The sequence below is a fragment of the Anolis sagrei genome, chromosome 9, assembly GCF_037176765.1.
Source record: "Anolis sagrei isolate rAnoSag1 chromosome 9, rAnoSag1.mat, whole genome shotgun sequence".
Taxonomy (NCBI): domain Eukaryota; kingdom Metazoa; phylum Chordata; class Lepidosauria; order Squamata; family Dactyloidae; genus Anolis; species Anolis sagrei.
This window is the reverse complement of record NC_090029.1, coordinates 4843605-4866262: the sequence shown is the minus strand read 5'-3', so window position 1 is coordinate 4866262 and position 22658 is coordinate 4843605. Positions and strand designations below refer to the sequence as shown.

The following is a 22658-nucleotide window of genomic DNA, read 5'->3' as shown; positions in this document are numbered from 1 at the left end:
GCCTTCTCTGCCAAAGGGGTTCCTAAGACCATCAGAAATACGTGTTTTCTGTTGGTCTTTGGCGGCCCCTCTGAAACCTCCTGGTGACCCACCCAGGGGGTTGAGAAATGCTGAGCTAGACCAAACTTAACATTCACAAGCCACAACACTGTTCCTATTCCAAACACATTTCTGTTTACAGGATTTTGTGTAACCAAACATTTCTGTTCTATATTAAATTATACAGGGTGCAGCAGCATAACTTCCTTTTTTCAAAATAAAACCCATTGTATGAATCAGAATTTTTTTATATAATGTAGGCGCATACCTAAAGTTTTGTTTTACGTAGTTTTGAAGATCAAATTAAATAGGGAACGTCCCCCATTCTCCATACACTGAGTAAACCAATTTCTGGTGTCTGTCGTGACAGACTAACAAAATGAAGTTCAACGGTGACAAATGCAAGATACTCCACGTTGGCAGGAAAAACGAAATGATACAAAATGGGGGACGATGAGGCCTGGTGGAGAGCAGTATGTGTGAAAAAGATCTTGGAGTCCTTGTGGACAACAAGTTAAACATGAACCAGGAATGTGATGTGGCGGCAAAAAAAGCCAGTGGGACTTTGGCCTGCATCAAGAGGAGCCTAGTGTCTAGGTCCTGGGAAGTCATGCTCCCCATGCTCTATTCCGCTTTGGTTAGACCATACCTGGAATATTGTGTCCAATTCTGGGCACCACAATTCAAGAGAGATATTGACTCTAAGCTGGAATGTGTCCAGAGGAGGGCAACTAAAATGATCAAGGGTCTGGAGAACAAGCCCTATGAGGAGTGGCTTAAGGAGCTGGGCATGTTTAGCCTGAAGAAGAGAAGGATGAAAGGAGGCATGATAGCCATGTATAAATATGTGAGAGGAAGCCACAGGGAGGAGGAGGGAGCAAGCTTGTTTTCTGCTTCCCTGGAGACTAGGACGTGGAACAATGGCTTCAAACTACAAGAGAGGAGATTCCATCTGAACACGAGGAAGAACTTCCTGACTGTGAGAGCCGTTCAGCAGTGGAACTCTCTGCCCCGGAGTGTGGTGGAGGCTCCTTCTTTGGAAGCTTTTAAACAGAGGCTGGATGGCCATCTGTCAGGGGTGATTTGAATGCAATATTCCTGCTTCTTGGCAGAATGGGGTTGGACTGGATGGCCCAGGAGGTCTCTTCCAACTCTAGGATTCTATGATTCTATGATTCTTGCTGGCATATCAGGCGTTATGTTGGCAATGTCTTCCTGGATGTTGGTCTTCAAATCTTGTCGGGTCCTTGGACGGTTCACATAAACATGGAATTTCAAAAAACCCCATAGAAAAAAACATCCCAAGGGGCCAAATCTGGAGAGCGGGCCGGCCACTCCAAATCTCCCCAAATTGAGATGAGGCGCTCTGGGAAGTGTTCCCTCAAAACAGCCATCGATGCTCTTGAAGGGTGTGCAGTTGCACCGTCTTGTGGGCACCAAATGTCCCCAAAGTCCAACCCATCTAGCTGTGGGGAAAAAAAATTCCTGTAACATGTTTACATACGAGTCCAAATTCACTGTCACTGCGACTTCATTTTCCTCAAAGAACCAGGGACCAATAATTCCAGCTGAGGAAATGGCACACCACGCTGTGATTTTAGGTGAATGTAAAAGCCTTGGATGCCATTCTCGAGGATTGTTGTCAGCCCAGTAGCGCATGTTTTGCTTGTTGACGGATCCACACAAATGAAAATGTCTTCATCACTAAAAAAAACAATAGCGTCCTCAGGAACAACTTCGAGAAGAATCTCGTACGCGTTCCTCCGAGAATTAAAGTCACGTTCAGAAAGTTCCTGCACAATCGCCATCATGTAAGGATGGAAATGAAGATCATCATGAAGAATTCTGCCATTCACTTTTTGGTCCCAATTCAAAGTGCAGGTTCTTACCTACAAAGCCCTGAATGGTTTGGGACCTGCCTATCTGCGTGACCGCATTTCTGTGTATGAACCCACACGATCTCTTCGATCATCTGGAGAGGCCCTGGTCGCGCTCCCACCTCCTTCGCAGGTGCAATTGGTGGGGACGAGGGAGAGGGCCTTCTCGGTGGTGGCCCCTCGACTCTGGAACTCACTTCCAAGGGACATCAGATATGACCCAAATCTGGCAGTCTTTAGGAGGAGCCTGAAAACATGGTTGTTCCAGTGTGCCTTCCCAGAGTAAGGAAAACTCTCCCCTCAAAATGCACTTTACCACGGATTTAGGACTGACTGCGTTCCCTATTGAAATAGGGATTTTCTCTCTGAAAATCCTATCCCAGTTATCTCCTACCTTGTTCACATCAGCATTATTTTTTAATTTTAATCTATTACAATTGGCCCGGCCATTGGTTTTAAATGCTTTTATGTCACTGCTGATTGTTTATTGCTTATTTTTTGTTTATGTGATTTATATGAATTGTATTATATTGATGGTTTATTGATGTTTTGTTTATTGATGTGTTGTGGCTTGGCCTCATGTAAGCCGCACCGAATCCCTTGGGGAGATGGTAGCGGGGTACAAATAAAATAATAATAATAATTATTATTATTATTATTATTATTCTCCACACAGAACGATCGGAAAATCCAAGGGCAGATGCATGTTTGCGCGCAGAACGCCGTGGTGATCGCAACCCTGAAGCTCTCCCTGCCTCCATGTTCTCAGGTGATCTAATGGGCTGAGGGACTCTATTATTTATTTATTTACTTTGTTTATATACCGCTTTTCTCAGCCCTCAGGCAACTCAAAGCGGTGAACATCAATACAAAACATCATGAGACAAGTATAGGGCAATTAAAAACAATTGTAACATAAATCATTAAACATCCATATAACATTCATTAGCGCCTCAACAGTAAAATCAGAATCGAGTCTCATCATCCATTATTCCATATTCCTATGTTTAATTAATTAATTTAATCAAATGCTTGTTTGAACAGCCAGGTCTTCACTTTCCTCCGAAACGCCAGCAGGGAGGGGGCCGATCTGATATCTGCAGGCAGGGCATTCCACAGCCGAGGGGCCACCACTGAGAAGGTCCTGTCTCTCGTCCTCGCCAAGCGTGCCTGTGATGCAGGCAGGACAGAGAGCAGGGCCTCCCCAGATGATCTTAGTGTCCTAGCTTCATAGGAGGAGATGCGTTCGGAGATGTAAGTAGGGCCAGAACCGTTTAGGGCTTTATAGGCTAATGCCAGCACTTTGAATTGTGCCCGGTATGAAACTGGCAGCCAGTGGAGCTGGTGCAACAGAGGAGTAGTATGCTCCCTGAGTGCCGCTCCTGTTAGCAACCTGTCTGCTGAACGCTGGACCAGTTGAAGCAGTCTTCAAAGGCAACCCCACGTAGAGAGCGTTGCAGTAGTCTATATGGGATGTAACCAGAGTGTGGACTACCGTGGCCAAGTCAGACTTCCCAAAGTACGGGCGCAGCTGGCGCACAAATTTTAACTGTGCAAATGCTCCCCTGGTCACCGCTGAAACCTGTGGTTCCAGGCTCAGTGACAAGTCCAAGATCACTCCCAAGCTGTGAACCTGCGTCTTCAGGAGGAGTGTGACCCTATCCAACACAGGCTGTGACCCTATGCTCTGTTCGGCCTTGCGACTGACCAGGAGTACCTCTGTCTTGCCTGGATTCAATTTCAATTTGTTCGCCCTCATCCAGACCGTTACAGCGGCCAAGCACTGGTTCAGGACCTGAACAGCCTCCTTCGTAGCAGGTGGAAAGGAGTCTTGTCGCACTTGCAGTTTGTCTGAATGTCGTGACCCATGTCACAATTAATTTCCAGTCCGGAAATTATTCTTTAAATAAAAATAGGATGCAAGCAAATCTAGAGGTGTTTAGATCTGTAAGAAAACTTCTTCTGAGTAGACACAAATGAAGTTGAGGTGCTTGCTAGATGAATCCAATTTTCGTTGTGCTGTTTAGCCCAATGGGGCTAAATTAAAGCAATTCTGCAAGGCAGAACATCACAGAACATCCGCTCGAAAAGTAGCCCTCAACGGCAAAAGCACGCTCCTCACTGTTCCAATGCATGATGGCGTTGGAATGTCAGGACAAAACTTTATACTCCCGCCTCTCGCTCCGCTACGTCTTCAACCGACTGAATGGCGCTCATTTTTAAAAAGGAAGTTATGCTGCCGCACTCTGTATTACAGGGTAAAGCCAGACAAGAGGATTCACTTACCCTCCACCAGTGCCTCCATTTTTGCTGAAATGGGTGCGTGGTTCGCTTGAAGCCAACTTGAGCAGTTCGTTCCATTCTCGCTCCCATTCCTCTTCTGTATAAACTAACCCCGACTAGGAGACAAGGAAATTGGTTTTGAGAAATGAGGAGGCAAATAGGACTCATGCCATTTAAAGTGTGCTTTGGTTTCTATCTTCACCATAAGGGTCCTCTTGACCCACATTTTCACAAAGTCATTCCCAGAAATCCGGATGCACGGCTGCCTCGGCTCATCCGTTTTTCAAATATACAATAAGCTAAGCTGCAAAAAATGAAGAACACTCAAAATGCTTTAACGATAGCATGAGATAATAATATTTTAGGATCTAAACAAAATGCGAAATGAAAAATGCCGGAATTAGACCAGATCTGGAAGCAACCTTTCCTCTCTCAGACATGGGGGTTGGATGAGACGACCCAGGATTACGGGGAAAGTACGCTGCCAACATTCAAGCACCCTTCAGGTAAGAGCCTCTTGAAGTACCGAAAGAATTCTATGGCAATGCCACTTCTCCGTGGGCGCTCGACAAACCTCTTTATTCTGCTGCGTCTGCTGCCACCTCCACCTTCTCTTCAGCGCTTCCCTTTCGGCCCCGCTTCGCATCATGGTGTAGAGCGCTTTCCGTAACACAAGGTCCCTGTCGTGAAAACCCCACATTCCTACATGGAGAACAAAAGACAGCAAACACTGCAGGTCACAAAAAACAGCACAACGAGGAACTGGGCTATAAATGGTTAGGTTTTATCTCCTGACTGCACAAGTCCCTTGTGTCATCAAGTCTCCAATCCTCAATGAGTAGCTCCCTACTGGGAGCTCCAGTGGCACAGTGGGTTAAACCCCTGTGCCAGTAGGACTGAAGACCAACAGGTCGCAGATTCGAATCCGGGGAGAGCGTGGATGAGCTCCCTCTATCAGCTCCAGCTCCTCATGCAGGGACATGAGAGAAGCCTCCCACAAGGATGATAAAACATCAAAAACATCCAGGCGTCCCCTGGGCAACGTCCTTGCAGACGGCCAATTCTCTCAAACCAGAAGTGACTTGCAGTTGATCTCAAGTCGCTCCTGACACGACAAAACTAAATCTATATAAATAAAAATGTAATGTGAGTTTGTGCTACCATCAGAACACAAAAACCACTGGGGGAATTGACACCAAATTTGGACACAAAACACCTAACAGTCCAATTTATGTCCTCCACTCAAAATAACTGATTTTGACATTTGGGAATTGTCGTTGCTGGGATTTATAGTTTACCTACAATCAAAGAGCATTCTGAACTCCACCAATGATGGAATTGGGCCAAACCTAGCACACAGGGATCCCATGACCAACAGAAAAAAACTGGAAGGGTTTGGTGGACATTGACCTTGAGTTTGGGAATTATAGTTCACCTACATCCAGAGAGCACTGTGGACTCAAACAATGATGGATCTGGACCAAACTTGGCACGAATATGCCATATGCCCAAATATGAACACAGGTGGAGTTTAAGGGAAATAGACCTTGCCATTTGGGACTTGTAGTTGCTGGGATTTATAGTTCACCTACAATCAAAGAGCATTCTGAACTCCACCAATGATGGAATTCAACCAAACATGGCATACAGGACTTCCATGACCAAAAGAACACACTGGAAGGGTTTGGTGGGCATTGACCTTGAGTTTGGGAGTTGTAGTTCACCTACATCCAGAGAGCACTGTGGACTCAAACAATGATGGATCTGGACCAAACTTGACACAAAAATTCCATATGCCTAAATATGAACACAGATGGATTTTGGAGGAAATAGACCTTAACATTTGGGATTTGTACTTACTGGGATTTATAGTTCACTACAATTAAAGAGCATTCTGAAACCCACAAACGACAGAAATGGGGCAAACTTCCCACACAGAACCCCCATGACCAACAGAAAATACTGAAGGCCATCCAGTCCAACTCTCTTCACCAGGGCAAGAAAATGTAATCAGAGCCCTCCTGATAGAGAGTCATCCAGTCATAAATATAGATAGATAGATAGATAGATAGATAGATAGATAGATATGATTCATACACACACACACAGATATAGTATCATAGATTTGAAAGAGACCCTTAAAGAAGGACTATGATATGTTGCATATTCCAGAGTAGGCAAACCAGACACTCTCCACATCAACACTGACAAAGAAACAACAAGAAATACTGTTTACTGACAAGCATAAAGGAATTACATATATTAGAAACCAACACTTTCTCATGACTTTATTTTCCAGATCACTAGACTGGGCCACAGCACGCGTGGCAGGGGACAGCTAGTAAATAAATAAATGAGTAGCTTCTGTTTTGGCAAAAACAGTTTGCCTCAGGGGAGCATGCTCACTTCATCATTGTCTAACATTTACACATAGGATCAGCAACTGCAAGAAGGGACAGAGAGTTTAATCTAAACTGACGATCATGTCATCACCACTCAAGCAAGGAGCTTTGAAATGGTTGACCCCCTGTCCTGATATATTACATTGTCCTATCACCCAGTGTTTTTAAATTTTTGATCTTTGAATTTGACCCTGCCCACTGTGATCATTTTTAATGTTTTAATGTTCTGATTTTATATTGTTGCGCTATTTATTTATATTGGTTTTGTATTTTATGTTATTTTCTTTTCTTATTTTTGTTGTGTACATAGAATCATAGAATCATAGAATCAAAGAGTTGGAAGAGACCTCATGGGCCATCCAGTCCAACCCCCTGCCAAGAAGCAGGAATATTGCATTCAAATCACCCCTGACAAATGGCCATCCAGCCTCTGTTTAAAAGCTTCCAAAGAAGGAGCCTCCACCACACTCCGGGGCAGAGAGTTCCACTGCTGAACGGCTCTCACAGTCAGGAAGTTCTTCCTAATGTTCAGATGGAATCTCCTCTCTTGTAGTTTGAAGCCATTGTTCCGCGTCCTAGTCTCCAAGGAAGCAGAAAACAAGCTTGCTCCCTCCTCCCTGTGGCTTCCTCTCACATATTTATACATGGCCTTCATCATATCTCCTCTCAGCCTTCTCTTCTTCAGGCTAAACATGCCCAGTTCCCTAAGCCGCTCCTCATAGGGCTTGTTCTCCAGACCCTTGATCATTTTAGTCGCCCTCCTCTGGACACCTTCCAGCTTGTCAATATCTCTCTTGAATTGTGGCGCCCAGAATTGGACACAATATTCCAGGTGTGGTCTAACCAAAGCAGAATAGAGGGGTAGCATTACTTCCTTAGATCTAGACACTATGTTCCTCTTGATGCAGGCCAAAATCCCATTGGCCTTTTTTGCCGCCACATCACATTGTTGGCTCATGTTTAACTTGTTGTCCACGAGGACTCCAAGATCTTTTTCACACGTACTGCTCTCGAGCCAGGCGTCACCCATTCTGTAATATGTTATATCGTGTTACTGTATTGATGGGCGTAGCCTCATGTAAGCCGCCCCGAGTCCCCTTGGGGAGATGGTGGCAGGATATAAATAAAGTATTATTATTATTATTATTATTATTATTATTATTATTATTATTGAACAGAAGCTCTCCAAAGCTCTAGGTGCTCTTACTGCCTATTACAGGGAAAACCAGCTGATTCCTAATCCATCTAAAATGCAGACATGTGCTTATCATCTTCAGAACAGACAAGTATCTCGTGCTCCGGGAAGGAATCCCAGTGGAGCACTGCAGCACACCAAAATGCCTGGGAGTTACTCTGGACTGTTCTCTGACCTACAAGAATATCAAGCAAAAAGTGGGTGCTAGAAACAATATTGTACAAAAGCTGACTGCGACAACCTGAGGATCACAAACAGACACAGTGAAGACATCTGCCCTTGCGCTTTGCTACACTACTGCTGAATACGCATGCCCAGTGTGGAACACATCTCAAAATGCTAAAACAGTTGGGGGTGCTTTGAATGCATCTTTTCCTGCTTCTTGGCAGGGGGTTGGACTGGATGGCCCAGGAGATTTCTTCCAATGCTATGATTCTATGTGGCTCTGAATTAGACATTCTGCATTGTATTGTCGAAGGTTTTCATGGCTGGAATCACTGGGTTGTTGTCAGATTTTTCGGGCTATATGGCCACGTTCTAGAGGCATTCTCTCCTGACATTTCGCCTGCATCTATGGCAAGCATCCTCACAACCTCTGACCAGATGCAGGCAAAACGTCAGGAGAGAAAGCCTCTAGAACATGGTCATATAGCCCAAAAAACCCTATAGCAACCTACATGATGCATTGTCTACACCCCACACCACTGGAGAAATTACACTGTTTAGCCAGTATTGCACCACCTGACATCTGTCGGGAAGAAGCAGCCAATTATGAAAGGACCAAGGCAGTGGAATCTCCAGCCCACCCCCTGTTCGGATATCAGCCAGCATGCTAACACCTTAAATCAAGAAATAGTTTTCTAAGATCTGCAGGGATACTCGCAGGAGCACCTCAACAAGCAATAGTCCAAAAGTAGCAGGCAAAAACCTGGATCTTCATGGCTGAATCAGAGACTACCTCGGGCACACAGAAGACTGGGCTACTCAGAAGGCGTTGGACAGACTGCCATCCTAAGAATAGAGGTTTATCCCATTTTCACCACACATAAATTCCTGCTGAATCTATTTCACAGAATCATAGAATGCTAGAATCCAAGAGTTGGAAGAGACCTCCTGGGCCATCCAGTCCAACCTCATTCTGCCAAGAAGCAGGAATATTGCATTTAAATCACACCTGACAGATGGCCATCCAGCCTCTGTTTAAAAGCTTCCAAAGAAGGAGCCTCCACCACACTCCGGGGCAGAGAGTTCCACTGCTGAACAGCTCTCACAGTCAGGAAGTTCTTCCTCATGTTCAGATGGAATCTCCTCTCCTGTAGTTTGAAGCCATTGTTCCATTGCATCCTAGTCTCCAAGGAAGCAGAAAACAAGCTTGCCCCCTCCTCCCTGTGGCTTCCTCTCACATATTTATACATGGCCTTCATCATGTCTCCTCTCAGCCTTCTTCAGGCTAAACATGCCCAGCTCCTTAAGCCACTCCTCATAGGGCTTGTTCTCCAGACCATTTTAGTCGTCCTCCTCTGGGCACATTCCAGCTTGTCAATATCTCTCTTGAATTGTGGTGCCCAGAATTGGACACAACATTCCAGGTGTGGTCTAACCAAAAAGCATGAATAGAGCATGGGGAGCATGACTTCCCTGGACCTAGAGACTATGCTCCTATTGATGCAGGCCAAAATCCCATTGGCTTTTTTTGCTGCCACATCACATTGTTGGCTCATATTTAACTTGTTGTCCATGAGGACTCCCAAGATCTTTTTCACACGTACTGCTCTCGAGCCAGGCGTCCTCAATTCTGTATCTTTACATTTCGTTTTTTCTAAGTGGAGTGGAGTATCTTGCATTTGTCACTGTTGAACTTCATTTTGTTAGTTTTGGCCAATCATCTCTCTCATCTGTCAAGATCGTTTTGATTTCTGCTCCTGTCCTCTGGAGTCTTGGCTATCCCTCCCAATTTGGTGTCGTCTGCAAACTTGATGATCCTGCTTTCTAGCCCTTAATTTATTTAGTTACGACATTTATATGCTGCCCTTCTCACCTCGAAGGGGACTCAGAGCGGCTTACAAGATATATATACATACAATATATTAAATCATTAGCATAGTACAATATCAGTATTATATATTACTATATTGTACTACACCATTATATTGTAATATTATTAGCAATATTACATGTAATATAAAATATATAATAATAATATTGCATTATTATTATTATCATCATCATTATATTGTATTACATTATAATATTATAAATATTATATGTATATATAAAAAAGGTAAAGGTTGTCCCCTGACATTAAGTTCAGTCATATCTGGGGTGTGGTGCTCATCTCCATTTCTAAGTCGAAGAGCCGGCGTTGTCCATAGACACCTCCAAGGTCATGTGGCCGGCATGACTGCATGGAGCGCAGTTACCTTCCCACCGGAGCGGTACCTACTGATCTACTCACATTTGCATGTTTTCGAACTGCTAGGTTGGCAGAAGCTAGGGCTGACAGCGGAAGCTTACGCCGCTTCCCGGAATTGAACCTGTGACTTTTCGGTCAACAAGCTCAGCAGCTCAGCGCTTTAACCCACTGTGCCACCAGGTTATGTGTATATACTAGGCTTGGTTGATTAAGAAAAAAATTGGTTCTAAACTCATTTCGTATCTAGGGGGCGCCCGCATTTCTAATCTGAGAGGATTTCTGAAATTTCAGATTTCAAAATTTTGATATTTACGAAATTTTGTAAATATACGAATCGATTCGTTAATGGTTGCGCAATACGTGAAAAAAACATTCAAACGGGACAGGGGGAACTTCTGAAGCTTCCTTCTCCCTCTGTTGTTGACTGTTGGTGTGATAAAACTAACAACAAATATATTATATTATATTATATTATTGTATATTATATTATATTATATATTATATTATTTTATATTATATTATTATATTATTATTATAACAACAAAAATAGCTTGTTGTTGTTGTTCATTCGTTCAGTCGTCTCCGACTCTTCGTGACCTCATGGACCAGTCCACGCCAGCGCTCCCTGTCGGCCGTCACCACCCCCAGCTCCTTCAAGGTCAGTCCAGTCCCTTCAAGGATGCCATCCATCCATCTTGCCCTTGGTCGGCCCCCCTTCCTTTTGCCTCCCACTTTCCCCAGCATCATTCCCTTCTCTAGGCTTTGCTGTCTCCTCATGATGTGGCCAAAGGACTTCATCTTGGTCTCTAGTCTCCTTCCCTCCAGTGAGCAGTTGGGCTTTATTTCCTGGAGGATGGACTGGTTGGATCTTCTCGCAGTCCAAGGCACTCTCAGCACTTTCCTCCAACACCACAGCTCAAAAGCATCTCTCTTCCTTCGCTCAGCCTTCCCTAAGATCCAGCTCTCACATCCGTAGGTGACTACAGGGAAGACCATGGCTTTGACTAGGCAATGGATCTTGGTTGCCAGTCTGATGTCTCTACTCTTGACTATTTTGTCGAGACTGGACATTGCTCTCCTCCCAAGAAGGAAGCGTCTTCTGATTTCCTGGCCACAATCTGCATCTGCACTCATCTTTGCGCCTAGAAATACAAAGTCTGTCACGGCCTCCACATTTTCTCCCTCTATTTCCCAGTTGTCAATCATTCTTGTTGCCATAATCTTGGTTTTTTTGATGTTTAGCTGCAACCCGGCTTTTGCGCTTTCTTCCCTCACCTTGATTAGAAGGCTCCTCAGCTCCTCCTCGCTTTCGGCCATCAGAGTGGTGTCATCTGCATATCTGAGGTTGTTAATGTTTCTTCCAGCAATCTTAACCCCAGCCTTGCACTCATCCAGCCCCGCACATCCTCGCATGATGTGTTCTGCATACACGTTAAAAAGGTTGGGTGAGAGGATGCAGCCTTGCCGTACGCCTTTCCCAATCTTGAACCAGTCTCCTGTTCCGTGGTCAGTTCTGACTGTTGCTCCTTGGTCCTTGTACAGATTCCTCAGGAGAGAGGGAAGGTGGCTTGGGATGCCCATCCCACCAAGAACTTGCCACCATTTATGACGATCCACACAGTCAAAGGCTTTAGAGTAGTCAATGAAGCAGAAATAGATGTTTTTCTGAAACTCCCTGCCTTTCTCCATTATCCAGCGGATATTGGCAATCTGGTCTCTCGTTCCTCTGCCTTTTCTAAACCCAGCTTGAACATCTGGCAACTCTCGCTCCATGTCTTGCTGGAGTCTTCCTTGCAGGATCTTGAGCATTACCTTACTGGCATGAGAAATAAGGGCCACTGGACGGAAGTTGGAGAAGTCTTTCGCATTTAGAAGTACTTATTTCAGTGTATCTATCAAGAACTTAAAGTCTGTAGCAAATTGCTGTGCAAAAAACGGATGATATAGGCAGGTTATGAAGTTTACTTCTGGTGCTCTGCTATATTTATGGTGGAACCACCCCTACTGATGGTTATTTTTGAGCCTAACAAATTCCCCAACATAAATCACGAGCATTGTTTTCTTTGTCTAATTGCTGCTTAGTTTCCTTTCCCGGTTATAAAGCTTTACAAGTCCATATTTCCAAGATGAAATGGGTTACTGAGGAGCAATACTGGATTCCAAGGGCGTTTAAGAGACCCCGCTGGCTCTTAAAAAGGAACTAAAGAGCAGAGTTGTTTGGCACACAATACTCTGACTCCAACTTTGCTCTGGCTTTAGCCTCAGACTGGATCTACACTGTCCTATATCCCAGGATCTTTTGGAAAATTGATGCTATAACCTGTTGGGAAATAGAAATCTCCATCAACTTTTGAAAATGGCATTCATTAACATTTACGCTTCAGCACACCAGGTTAACCGTTAACTGCAGTAAATCTTGTCAACTGAAAGGATGACAGTTCAAAGCCCGGGTCAGGGTGAGCTCCTGGACTTTAGCCCAGCTTCTATCTACCAGGCAGTTTCAAAAACAGCAATATGAGCAGATAAATAGGTACTGCTTAAGTGGGGAGGTATTTAAGGCACCCATAAGGAAACACCCGCGGTGGCGCAGTGGGTTAAACCCCTCTGCCGGCAGGACTCAAGACCAACAGGTCGCAGGTTCGAATCAGGGGAGAGGTGGATGAGCTCCCTCTATCAGCTCCAGCTCCCCAAGCGGGGACATGAGAGAAGCCTCCTACAAGGATGATAAAAACATCAAAACATCTGGGTGTCCCCGGGCAACGTCCTTGCAGACGGCCAATTCTCTCACACCAGAAGCTCGAGAAGCTAGCTGAGCCTAGGAGTTTTGGCAACAGTCACATGTTTAGGTTTTCTGTGCAGGAACTTGTCAAGACAAATCAGTATGTATATTTTTTGCTCCTGAATTACTGGAAGAAGATCCTTTACATGGACACCTAAGGACTATTTGCATCTCTCTCAAAGAACATTGTGGGAGTCAATGCAACTGTTCACATGACTGTATATATGTTGTTCTGCATAACAAAGTGTAAACACCTTACTCTTTACTGCTGATTCCACAGCAAGCTGAGTTCAGGAAAGGCAAAAGCTGCACATCGCAAGTGCTGAACCTGACTCAGCACATAGAAGATGGCTTTGAAAGGAGCTGTCTTCATAGACCTGTCAGCGGCTTCTGATACTGTAAACCACTGCCTGCTCCTGAGAAAAATGTATAATATCACAAAGGACGACCACCTCACCCACCTCATAGGAAACCTGCTACAAAACAGGAGCTTTTTTGTTGAGTTCTAGGGCCAGAGAAGCAGATGGCGGAAACAGAAGAACGGCCTGCCTCAGGGGAGCGTGCTTGCTCCATCCATGTTCAACATCTACACAAATGACCAGCCACTGCCAGAAGGGACAGAGAGTTTCATCTATGCTGATGATCGTGCCATCACCGCTCAAGCAGGGAGCTTTGAGATGGTTGAACAGAAGCTTTCCGAAGCTCTAGGTGCTCTTACTGCCTGTTACAGGGAAAACCAGCTGATCCCTAATCCATCTAAAACACAGACATGTGCTTTTCACCTTAAGAACAGACAAGCATCCTGAGCTCTGAGGATTATTTGGGAAGGAGCATTGCAGCGCACCCAAATACCTGGGAGTCACTCTGGACCGTGCTCTGACCTACAAGAAGCACTGCCTGAATATCAAGCAAAAAGTGGGTGCTAGAAACAATATCATACAAAAGCTGACTGGCACAACCTGGGGATCACAACCAGACACAGTGAAGACATCTGCCCTTGCACTATGCTACTCTGCTGCTGAGTATGCATGCCCAGTGTGGAACACATCTCACCACGCTCAAACAGTAGATGTGGCTCTTAATGAGACATGCCGCATTATCATGGGGTGTCTGCGCCCTACACCACTGGAGAAATTACACTGTTTAGCACCACCTGACATCTGCTGGGAAGTAGCAACCAATAGGACCAAGGCAGTGACATCTCCAGCTCATCCCTTGTTTGGCTATCAGCCAGCACGTCAAGGATTTAAATCAAGAAATAGTTTTCAAAGATCTACAGAGACACTCGCCGGAACACCTCAGCAAGCGAGAGTCCAAAAGTGGCAGGCTCAAAGCCAGAGCCTCAATCAATGGCTGATACCCAATGAGAGACTCCCCCCTGGGCACACAGAAGACTGGGCGACTTGGGAGGCACCGAACAGACTGCGCTCTGGCACCATGAGATGCAGAGCCAACCTCAATAAATGGGGCCACAAAGTAGAATCCACGACATGCGAGTGTGGAGAAGAGCAAACCACTGACCACCTGCTGCAATGCAACATGCACAATGGAGGACCTTCTTGCAGCAACACCAGAAGCACTCCAAGTGGCCAGATACTGGTCAAAGGACATTTAATCAACCACCAAACTCACAATTTTCATATTTTGTCTGTTTTGTTTTTGTTTTTTTGCTTTGTTCTGTTAGAAATGTAATATAATCGACTGGTTGCACTGACACGATAAATAAAACAACAGGATCCGAAATTCTGTTTCAGATACATTCCTGTTAAAATAAATGTTGTCTTTGCCTGGATCAGACACGCCATTTCATGGCTATCAGAGACCGACCTGATAGGTTAAGAAGTTTAATTTGTTGTTGCACCTTCTTCTCAGCCAGTAATGGATGAGGCCTCTGTCATCCATCAAAATGTCCTCATGAGTGACACATCCAATATACCTAAGGGGAGGACAGACAAATGCTTTTCTACTCTGTCCTGGAAAGGTAATATATCCTTATCCCAATGCTGCCCAGAAACCACGTTGGAAAGCAGGCAACCAAAGCTAAGAGGCCATGAGTTCCTTAAAGTTACTGGGAAGGTCTGCTGACCACCAGAAATTGAGATGCAGGTTGTTGTATATCAACCAGAAGCTGATGGTTTAACTGATAATTTAGAGAGGATTGTAAGCTTTCCTGTGGCACAAAGTGATGGGCTCTCAAGTCTGAGAAATTCAAGTCTCTGCGAGAAATCTGGCTCGGAAAATGCAGGACCTTCAAGGGCATTCAGGGGAGTCAGAAGTAGCAACGGTAGATAAGGAATCGAGTGAGTGATAAGGAGAGTTCCCATGAGAAACCACCTGTAGCTACTCCGCAATCTACCTGCTTCTCTCTTTTATTTCACCCGAGTTTTTAATTAGTTTTAATCAGTTTTCTTTTAATCATTACATGTAGCCCGCCCATTGTTATTGTGCCTGTGCTTATTGTAAATTTTACATTGTTATGTATGTATAGGTTTTATGTAAATATGATGTTATTGTTCGCATTTTTGGTTTGTGTTTTGGTTTTTTTCTTTATTGTAATTGTTGTTTGGGCTTGACCTCATGTAAGCCGCTCTGAGTCCCCATCGGGGAGATGGTGGCGGGGTATAAATAAAGATGATGATGATGATTATTATTATTATTAGATCAACAAAAGTATTTGTTTACAAATCTGAGCCAAAAATAGATTGTGTCATTCAGAGAGATTACATGGGAAAGCTGTGAAGGGAATTCATGGGAAACTGAATGATTTCATGGGTGTCTATTAGACAACATGTTATTTACCTTAAGGTCAGTTCAGGCAATGTTGCATTAGAGTGAGAATCGAAGCTTGAGTTCTTTTGTTCCTGGTTCAAGCTTTGGTTTTGAATTTAACATATCCTGGAAGTTTTCTATGTCCCTGTTCATGTACTCATGTTCAAGTTTTATTAGTCAGACCTTCTGGATTGTGGACTTAAGCTGTATCTGTGATTTCACGGATCACGGATTTTCTGGATTCGGCACAGTCTGGCTTTAGGCCGGGACATGGAACTGAAACAGTCTTGGTCGCCTTAGTTGATCATCTTCGCCAGGAGCTAGACAGGGGGAGTGTGTCCCTGTTAGTTCTGCTGGACCTCTCAGCGGCCTTGGATACCGTCGACCACGGTATCCTTCTGGGACGCCTCGCAGGAATGGGCCTTGGAGGCACTGTTCTGCAGTGGCTCCGGTCTTTCCTAGAAGGTAGATCTCAGAAGGTGTTACTGGGAGACACCTGTTCAACCCCACAACCTTTGTCTTGTGGAGTTCCTCAGGGTTAAATATTGTCTCCCATGTTGTTTAACATCTACATGAAGCCGCTGGGAGAGATCATCCGGAGTTTCGGGGTACGATGTCATCTGTATGCAGATGATGTCCAACTCTCACTCCTTTCCACCGACTACTAAGGAGGCTGTTCAGGTCCTGGACCGGTGCTTGGCCGCTGTAACGGTCTGGATGAGGGTGAACAAATTGAAATTGAATCCAGACAAGACAGAGGTCCTACTGGTCAGTCGCAAGGCCGAACAGGGTATAGGGTTACAGCCTGTGTTGGATGGGGTCACACTCCTCCTGAAGACGCAGGTTCGCAGCTGTGATCAGTTAAAGCTTGTGCGCCAGCTGCGCCCGTACCTTGGGAAGCCTGACTTGGCCACGGTAGTCCATGCTCTAGTCACATCCCATTTAGACTACTGCAATGCTCTCTACGTGGGGTTGCCTCTGAAGACTGCTCAGAAGCTTCAAATGGTACAACGATCGGCAGCCAGGATGCTAACAGGAGTGGCACTCAGGGAGCACTCCACTCCACTGCTGCGCCAGCTCCACTGGCTGCCAATTTGCTACCGGGCACAATTCAAAGTGCTGACTTTAGCCTTTAAAGCCCTAAACGGTTCTGGCCCGACCTACCTGTCTGAACGCGTCTCCTCCTATGAACCAGTTAAGACATTAAGATCGTCTGGGGAGGCCCTGCTCTCGATCCCGTCGGCTTCACAAGCACGCCTGGCGGGGACGAGAGACAGAGCCTTCTCAGTGGTGGCCCCTTGGCTGTGGAACGCCCTTCCCGCAGATATTAGATCAACCCCCTCCTTGCTGGCATTCTGGAGGAAAGTAAAGACCTGGCTGTTTGAACAGGCATTCGACTAAGCAGTGTGATTGATTGACTGACTATCAGAACATGGAATATCGGATAACGAGTTTGGATTTTGATTTCATTGATGAGACCTGATGGATTTGTTATATTGATGTAGTGATGTATTGATATTGATGTTTAATGACTTGTGATGCTATTGCTTTTAAATGCTTAATGATTTTGTATTGTGTATACCTAAATGGTTGTAAACTGCTCTGAGTCACCTAAGGGCTGAGAAGAGCGGTATACAAATAAAGTAAAATAAATAAATAAATAAATAAATTTCTGGCTGTTCCTGGACTTTCTCATCACTGGAAGGTTATTAGACAATTTTGGATTATATATCTTCCTTTCTTATTCCTGGTTTTATATGTTTTTACAAGTGTTTACAATAAACTGCTTGCTTATATTCCTGGACTCTTGTGTGGTGCGGTGGTCATCGGTATTTCCTCGCTTGGAGTGCAACACAGATCTCTTTAGTCATAGAAAAATAATGCTGCCTACTGGGCCACAGAGGTGTTAGGACTACTAACAGGAACTCTCTTATCAGTCTATTTATACATCTCTTATCAGCCTATTTATATATCTTTTATTAGCCTATTTATACATCTTATCAGCCTATTTATACATCTCTTATCAGTCTATTTATACATCTTATTGTTTCCACATCTTGTTCATTGTGTTACATCTTCTGGAGAAAAGTGATTATAAATCTGCAAAGTTAAACAGATAGTTGCACAAGCATTCCCAACTCAAACAAGCCTACCTAGAGAAGCCGCGTGTAATAGGCAGTTTCCATCACCCGTTGTTGCCAATGGGAGCAGCCGTTTACAGCTCGTACATACAGTAGACCACCAGTTCAGACGACCTGGAAAAAGCAAAAACATGGTATCTGTATCAGCCTGTGATTGTGTCTGATGTTCATGTTGATATTCATGATGAGAACAGGGATGATGTTCATGTTGATATTCATGAAAGGAGCGTGAATGTTGATCCAGTTCCTGGGCCAGGTTCTGTTGGATTTGGGGATGAGGGGTTGCTTGGGCCTGAATGGAGTTTACAAGAGAGGCCAGAGTTGCTGCAAGAGGATTCTCTAGGTCCCAGGCTTGGGAAAGGGCTTTAAGCCACGGTTCCCTGAGCAGCTATCTGAGAATGAAGCTGATTTTGATGAACCAGGTGCAGGTATTAATGATAAGAGTGAGACCTTGAACAGAAAAATAAATTTTAGTAAACAGAGGCAGTTCGGGCAGCACTTAAGATGCTCAGCTCGGATTCAATAGGCCTGGTTAGGTTTGGTCGGAATCTTCGTAATTCAGAATAAATTCGGAAAGATTTGCTTTTTGAAGCGATTTCGAAGTTTTTAAGGAAACCGGAAGTCCCTTTGCCTGTCTGAAGCTTTTTCCGCCATTTCTCTTATGAAGTAGTAAGTGCATCGGAAATTATTCAGCTTTTCCCCACTTCTGGTTCCTGGCCTCGGCTCAAGCCAGAGAAGCCATTTTAAACCAGAGTGGATGAATTTCCTGCCTTTCCTCTCCCCTCACTTCTGGTCTCAAGCTTGGAAAGCGTTTTAAACCAGACTGGATGGATTTCTTGCCTTTCCTCTCCCCTTGCTTCTGGTCTCAAGCTTGGAAAGCGTTTTAAACCAGACTGGATGGATTTCTTGCCTTTCCTCTCCCCTCGCTTCTGGTCTCAAGCCTGGGAAGCGTTTTAAACCAGACTGGATGGATTTCCTGCCTTTCCTCTCCCTTCGCTTCTGGTCTCAAGCCTGGGAAGCGTTTTAAACCAGACTGGATGGATTTCTTGCCTTTCCTCTCCCCTCGCTTCTGGTCTCAAGCCTGGGAAGCGTTTTAAACCAGACTGGATGGATTTCCTGCCTTTCCTCTCCCCTCGCTTCTGGTCTCAAGTCTGGGAAGCGTTATAAACCAGACTGGATGGATTTCCTGCCTTTCCTCTCCCCTCGCTTCTGGTCTCAAGCCTGGGAAGCATTTTAAACCAGACTGGATGGATTTCTTGCCTTTCCTCTCCCCTTGCTTCTGGTCTCAAGAACATTTTTTCTGTGAAAATTGGAATTGACTTCCGAATCGAACCACCAGCACCCCCTACATCTGAAACAAGTTTAAACCATTTTTTAAAAATCAAACAAGTCTAATAGATAATAAACCAAAACAAAGAAGAATGTGTTCCTTGTAGTTTTGGAATCAGGGAAGAGTTTATAATGATTTGTGGGAGATAACTGCTTCAGTTGAGGCAATGTTGGGATAATGCCAAATTCCATGTACCAAGGTCTGTCGAACTCATGTTTTGCATATGGGATGTGCTTTCTGTCTTTCTCATGGATTCAAGTGCCTAGTTTCATGGATTTCCTTTCACTCTTTGTTCCTGTCTTCCTTTGTATCTGATGGACTAAATTGGATTACTTTTACCGTGGATTACTTTTTATTGTTTTTGCTACATATATTGTTAAATAAACTGCTTGCTGATTTTACCAGCGGGTGTGGTGTTTAAAATCAGAGGTGATTCTGCTCCAGAGTATGATAGTATCATCTTAAAGCAAAGGACGCATTTCAGCAGTTCAGAACTATCCCAGGTTGTCCTTGCATAAAGAGTCTTCTTTATACATAAAAACGATTCCTAGGACTAACAGGCATGGGGAATGCAGAGGTGTTGCTAACAGTACCCGAGGCTATGACTTGCTGAGATTCGGCTGAGGCAGAAGAACAACATCTGCAAACTTCTAAATGAGAGCATTATATAAATGCCTTTTAATCTCTTATTCGGTCTAATTAAATTATTTAGATATTCTACTGCTGAAATGTTTTGCAAAAACTGCAAAAGCATACAAATTTTCTTTCTGAACAGAACAAGATACTTTGGGTTTCCAAAAGCTGCAAGGTTAATAAAAATGAGAGCAGTTCAATATGAGCTCTTAACATTTGCGACACTCGTGATATATAGTCCACTGAGCATGAACTGTCAATGAACATGCTTCCATTCAACAATCACAGCCAAGAGTCATTGAATCTCTTTACTAGTCTGAAGTGGAGCAAGACATGGTTCAACCTTGCAATCCTGCAACACCCTCAATTGTTACAAAAACTAAGGTTGCTTACTTGTAACTATATTTCTTTGAATGGTCATTTGGGAAATTCATACCTGTGGTATTTCCTGCATCCACACACCTGTTCAGACTGTCTTGCAAAGCTTGTTCAATTAAGGGACTCTCACCCCGCCCATCCCCACCAATACACTGTTCTACAAATTTTCAGTTTTTCTCAGTTACGGAAACGAAATGTGCCGTTTCTTAATAAATTTAACATGCTGAATTCAAATATAATAATTAAAAGTGTTAATTGGCTCTGGTTTTTATGCAACAGCTATTTCAATTTTCTCCACAATAGGTAATTCGTTAATATTATGATAATGCGCCTAACCTTACTGCATGTATATAAACCGTGAATATTTACTAAATTTTAGTCAAATTATATTGCCAATAGTTTATATGTGAGAAATATTTATTTAATTAGTCTATTGTTTATGTTTGTGCAGCAAGAAACTATATTCGTAGGCCTAATGCCGTTGAAAAGTCTGAAAGTTTAAATGTCGCTTTAATCGTGACTTTAGTTTTTATCCTGTTGGCTTCTCTTGACTTTTCTTTGTATTCAAGGAAAGGATTGTCTCTTCCAATGCTCCAGCAATAGTCTGACAGCATTGACGGAGTCCATTTACCTTGATATCTTTTTTCCATCGTGCTTTATTTACACACGTGCTAGGCAGAACTACAGTAAAAAGAACAATGTAAAACAATGTTTAACGAGACTGTCTCAGTCTTCAACTGACTGACCCTCACCGTTCAAAAGTCTGGCCTTATATAGGGCTTTCTGGCTTTTGCACATGGCACTAATACTGCATCATCAAACTTTCTAGAGTATTCTAGAATCTTCCACAGTGTAAGTCGCAACATGCATTTTTTCAACCATACGTGATCACGTGATTGCTTATATCATAAAAACTAGAGCCAATATACATTATTAAATGTCATTTTCATTTTCAGCACCCCAAAATCATAAAAGAAGAACTATTTTCAGGCCCGAAACTTTTTCTCCGTGTAATAAAATGAGAGAGTGGGACCTGGTTCCTCAGTTCCTGTGCCGCAAAGCAGCAGCCATGAATCAAGGCATGGCAGAATGCGGGGAGGATGAGCGGGAAATACGCACGTGTGGTAGACTAGCAAGCTGTCCCACAGACGGTAGGCATCATGCCTGCGCAGAAAACAGGACTGCTCTCCCAAAAGCCACATCCTTCTTGGCAGATAGGTCCAGTTTGTAATGGAATATAAACAGGAAACCTGAGAATATTTGGACCAAAAACTTGAGAGCAAAGACAGGGGAACAATCTCCTATAGCAACGTTGTCTTCTCTGAGAGGCCTTAAACCAAACTACTTAATTTAAGCCCTCTAAGACACCCATGACATTATGTCTGACACATCTGGATTTCAGGGTCTTATCTCTGAGCCCCTGAGAATATCTTGTAGCCTGTGTTTCACTCCTTGCGTTCTCAGGTCTAGTTTCCCTGGAAAACTCCCCATCTGCCCAAGACCTTTTCTCAAGGGAACTGGAGCTTTCACTCTCCTCTATTGCCAACTGATAGATGTCCTCCAGTGGCACACCGTTCAGGAATGCTGCGGATGTTGCCATTGCCTGGTTGAAGCTGAACAGGTAAGTCCAGTCTAGCCATTTGATATGCCAGGTAAATAACTGACACAATTCAAGATGCTAGCCATTTAGTGGAGGCCCATGGTGTCCTTGTGGTGCTTTACAAAGAGCTTAGGTGTCTACTAGGCTTGTTTGATCCAAAAAAAAAAAAAGGTTCAAAACTCATTTTGGATGTAGGGGGCTGGTGGTTCGATTCTAAAGTCAATTCCGATTTTCACAGGAAAAAAATTCAAAACTTTTTGAAACTTCCAAGACTTCTAAATTTTTCTTGTATGGTTTGAAAGTGTTATTTCCTGTTTCATTGGCCGATCTTTACTTTGAAAGTAGTTGTTTACTCCAGAAGCGGGGGGGGGGGGGGAGCAAAGGGAGGAAATTCATCCACTCTAGTTTAAAACAGCTTCTCTGGCTTGAGACAGAAGGGGGGAGGAAAGGGAGGAAATTCATCCACTCTGGTTTAAAACAGATTCTCTAGCTTGAGACAGAAGCCAGGGGAGAGGAATGAGAGGAAATTCATCCACTCTGGTTTAAAATGGCTTCTCTGTCTTGAGACAGAAGCCGGGGGAGAGGAATGGGAGGAAATTCATCCACTCTGGTTTAAAATGGCCTCTCTGGCTCGAGACAGAAAGGAGGGAGAGGAAAGGGAGGAAATTCATCCACTCTGGTTTAAAACAGCTTCTCTGTCTTGAGACAGAAGCCGGGGGAGAGGAATGGGAGGAAATTCATCCACTCTGGTTTAAAATGACTTCTCTGGCTCGAGCCAGAAGGGGGGGGGAGGAAAGGGAGGAAATTCATCCACTCTGG

At 44.0% G+C, this 22658-nt stretch overlaps 1 protein-coding gene across 2 annotated transcripts in view; it reads right to left on the bottom strand.

Annotated features, from left to right (window-relative positions):
- The window catches only part of OTUD7A (OTU deubiquitinase 7A), a 231530-nt gene that overhangs the window by 53730 nt on the left and 155142 nt on the right, over window positions 1–22658 (bottom strand). For both annotated transcript variants that reach the window (XM_067471243.1, XM_060755795.2), the window contains exons 7-9: window positions 17911–18012; window positions 4774–4901; window positions 4203–4315 (exon numbers count right to left, since the gene is read on the bottom strand). In XM_067471243.1, the coding sequence (XP_067327344.1) occupies window positions 4203–4315; window positions 4774–4901; window positions 17911–18012 (343 nt within the window). The remainder of the gene's footprint in view (window positions 1–4202; window positions 4316–4773; window positions 4902–17910; window positions 18013–22658) is intronic.